This window comes from Rhincodon typus, chromosome 42 (genome assembly GCF_021869965.1).
Source record: "Rhincodon typus isolate 14 chromosome 42, sRhiTyp1.1, whole genome shotgun sequence".
Classification (NCBI taxonomy): Eukaryota; Metazoa; Chordata; class Chondrichthyes; order Orectolobiformes; family Rhincodontidae; genus Rhincodon; species Rhincodon typus.
In genome coordinates this window covers 4897207-4901246 of record NC_063373.1, presented here as the reverse complement: position 1 = coordinate 4901246, position 4040 = coordinate 4897207, and the positions used below count along the sequence as shown (strand labels likewise).

The window sequence follows — 4040 nt, the reverse complement described above, 5'->3', positions numbered from 1 at the left end:
AGTGTAAAAGTCAGTTAAACTGGGGGATTCTCGGTATTTTGATGAAGTATTTAACTTTTGCGATTACTCGAGAAAAAAACTGTCAGAGGAGATCTCTCTCTAACTTTGCATGTTTAACTCTGACATTGAACTTAGCTTTCCCTTTTCATAAACAAGACTGGCTACACTTAAAAAAATGTTCCATTCCTGGAAAGCACATTGGGATATCGTCAATCAGCAAAAGCGCTTTATACATGTCGATCCTTCAGTTGCTATGATCTCATTTAGAATAAGTGGGTGCCTTGGCTCAACTGGAACCTTTTGAAAAAGTGAGTTGCAATGATGCACAGCACTCTGACAGAATTGCTCCCTACATCGCTGTCTTCAATGATGACTTCATATTTTTAAATAATGCTTCTTAGTTTTAGCATTCCCCGAAAATCAGAAAGCAGCACACGAGAAAAATCCCATGAAGAGCCCTCAAAATAAAATGATGCCTTCTCAAAAAACTGTCGCTTGCACAGTAGCGTTGATTCTTCAGCATTTGGTCGTATTATCTTATTTTAATCAGAAGAGAGCAACAGGGAGACACACTTTGGTATTGGTTCATTCAACCTCCACCCAAGTATCTCCTAATGCGTGCATACATAAACACTCACACATGCATATGCACACAGACAGAAATACACAACAATAGACGTACATAGAAATAAAATCATGCACATACACACACAGAATCATACACACAGACTGCTACGCATCAATAGGCGCATACACCCAGACACATATACATCAACATAAATAGTAGATAGCCACATACACAGACAGAAATACAAACAGAATATCTCACACATAAAATCATACAGATACAAAGACAAAAAGAAGCACAGACAATGAAACACAAGTATTAAAATTTTCACTTTCATGATATAGCAGTTCCGAAGGCAATATCAATGTTCGCATTCATTTTAAAAGGACGAGAATGCAAGAGCAGGGATGCATTCACGAATCTGTGTAAGGATCCAGTCAGAAAGCTTGTGGAATATTCTAAACATTTTGGGTCCCGTATCGATAGAAGGATGTGTTGACCTTAGAGGGCGTTTACAAGAATGATCCCAGGGATGAAAGACTTATGAAAGGTGCTTGAGGACTCTCGGTCTGTATGCAATGGTGTTTAGAAGGATGAGGGGATCTGATTGAAACTTACAGATTTCTGAGAGTCTTGGATAAAGTGGACGTGGAGAAAATGTTTCCAATAGTAGAAGAGACTGGGACCCATGGACACAGCCTCGGAGTAAAGGGACGATCCTTTAGAACTGAGATGAGGGAGAATTTCTTCAGCCAGTCAGTTGTGAATCTGTGGAACTCATTGCTGCAGAAAGTTGTGGAGGCCAAGACATTGAGTGCATTTAAGACAGAGATAGATATGTTATTGACCAGTAAATGAATGAAGTGTTAAGAGGAGACGGCAAGAGAATGGGGTCGAGAAACATATCAGCCAGGATCGAATAGCGGAACAGACTCGATAGGCCGAATGGCCTAATTCTGCTCCTATATCTTATGGTCTTACCGTATTCTAATTCAGGCTCCACTCTACCCATGCCTCCAACTCTACTCCAAATTTGTTAGATTTCACTTCCTTTTAATCACCATTATAAAAAATGCATTATACTCATTAGTAGAAGGAAATTTCTGAGTCTATGTGTGTATGTGAGAGATAGAGGGGCAGAGAAAGAGATTGATTTCAGACAGGTCCCACAGAATGATTTACAGTTTTGCTCTTCCATGGGAATGTTGTTCATTACAGAAATAAATATTCACATCAAAATAAGTATTCATATCATTCTGAGGAGGCACGCAGTTTTAAAGTACAAATCGATGTTTTCGGATTAATGTGGAAACATTTCTATCATGAGCCTGACAGTGATCACACCGTGGAATAAAGCTTTGGTTACAATGTGGTACAAACATCGAAAATCATTGGATGCAGCGAATGAAGTTGAAATGCAGAGTCTCACCTGTGTGAAGAGAAAGCAGAGTCAACGTTTCAGGTCCAATGATCCTTTTTCAGAACTTTGTTCCTTTCTCACAACAGCCAGGATATGAATTGTGGCTAATAGGAGCTTGAAACTGCTCCGTTGAATTGAAGAACAAAGGAGCTTGAAGCTCATTGGCTGTCATCTGATGTGGTTTCCAACAATGAACCAATAAGTAGGAGATCCGAAAATTACCCAACCTGTTCCGAATTCTTGTCGAAAAACCTTTTAGCTTCGACCAGTTCTGCGCAAATTCACCGTGATCTCTCTGCAAGCATGTCACCTGGAACTGTGTGTTTATTCCTCACAGCTGCAGCTCTTTTAACCGGTAGGTTCACAACTTGTGGAACTCTCTACTTCAGCTCTTTGCCAGGAATTACATTTACTCGAGCAACTATGTCAACACAGAGGTAGCAACATATTCTCCCCAGATGAAAACCGGGGGGGGCAATGGCCTCGTTGTATTATCACTGGACTGTTAATTCAAGACACCCAGATAGTGTCCACGACCCGGGTTCAAATCTTGCCACGGCAGATAGTAGAATTTGAGCTCATACAATATATGGAGTTCAGAATTTGATGATGACCATGCATCCGTTGTCGATTTTTGGGGAAAAACCCATCTGATTCACTAATATCTTTTAGGGAGTGAAACTGTCATCCTTAACTGGTCTAGCCTATACATGACTCCAGACCCACAGCAATGTTTTTGATTTTAAACTGCCCCCGGGATAATAAATATTCTGCCTGGTGAGCGACACCCTCGTTCCGTTAGTGAATAAAGGGGGGAAAATCTGGGTCTAAAGTTGTCTCAACAGTCTGGGAGAAATTAGCCAACGTACCTGAATGAATGACAGTGGAAGAGTTTGGCTGGAATCCAGACAGGACTCAGGCCACTGAGACGATGTGGCAAGGGCTGCACTGCTAAGCTCACCGAGTGTTTCCAGTTTCCCCTTCAAATTGGGAGGTGAAGTGGAAAATCACCTCGTTAGAAGGTGTAGCCTGTGTATTAGAGGACGTTTTATTTCATCTGTCGAAGCCCTTCCCTGTCCCAGTCGGTAAGTTATATGAAATGGATTCTTGTTTAGCTTCTCTGCCTTATTTCTCTGGTTATTGTTCAAGGTGAATGAACTGATTCTGGGAGATAAGAATAACGATGTGACTTTTCAAATAGACTGTCTCTCCTGATTCTTACAGGACTTTGTCGTGCAGATTCTGTCTCACAAACACCGGCCGCAATCACAGTGAATGAAGGGGAAGATGGCCCGTTATTCTGCAATTACACAGCTACATCAAGCAGCAGTCCTTACTTGTTCTGGTACCGTCAGCATTTCAACGGCTCCATGGAGTATGTGCTAAAGAGAAACCAATATATCAGGAAAACAGAGACACTTCCAGGAGACAGGTTTTCCTCGGAGTTTGATCATGTGAACCAGACTATCCACCTGAAAGTGTTGAACACAGAACCGACAGACTCCGCGGTATATTACTGTGCACTGAACCCCACAGAGGCTCAGAACTGGGCTGACCCCATACAAAAACTGTCAGTGAGCCACTGAACATTACAGTGCGTTAAGAATACATGGAGATCACAGCCGGATCTGAAGTGGTTCCCGAATTCACGCTGATACCTCATACCTCTCATTCGAACACAAAACTTTAATCATTAATAATCTGTTACTAAAATAAACTAATACCGTCAGTTCAGTGAATGAAAAACAAATAATATATATTGTGCTTTTTGAAATGTCCCAAAGTGTTTCAATTTTTCAGTGATGATATGGTGTAGAAATTGCAGCAAACAATTTAGATTAAACACACGTTTCAGAGACAATGACATGATTCTAATAATGAAACACTCGTGCAGCTCGAACAACGTCAAACACTTTGCAGGGTTATTGAATACTGCCTCTCTACCTTCATATTTGCAGCCCCGGAATGGCGAGTGATCGATTCAGTAGTCCAGGATCATGCAGACTTGGTTAAAAATTAATAAGAAATTGAGGTGTAATTCACATTTGAACA

At 41.0% G+C, this 4040-nt stretch overlaps 1 gene segment (V, D, J or C); it reads left to right on the top strand.

The window, feature by feature from the left end:
* The first annotated feature begins 2281 nt into the window (after nucleotides 1–2281).
* On the top strand, nucleotides 2282–3574 carry LOC109913393. The segment is given in 2 exon segments: nucleotides 2282–2343; nucleotides 3213–3574. Coding segments are annotated over 2 exon segments (414 nt in total).
* The last annotated feature ends 466 nt before the right edge of the window (nucleotides 3575–4040 follow it).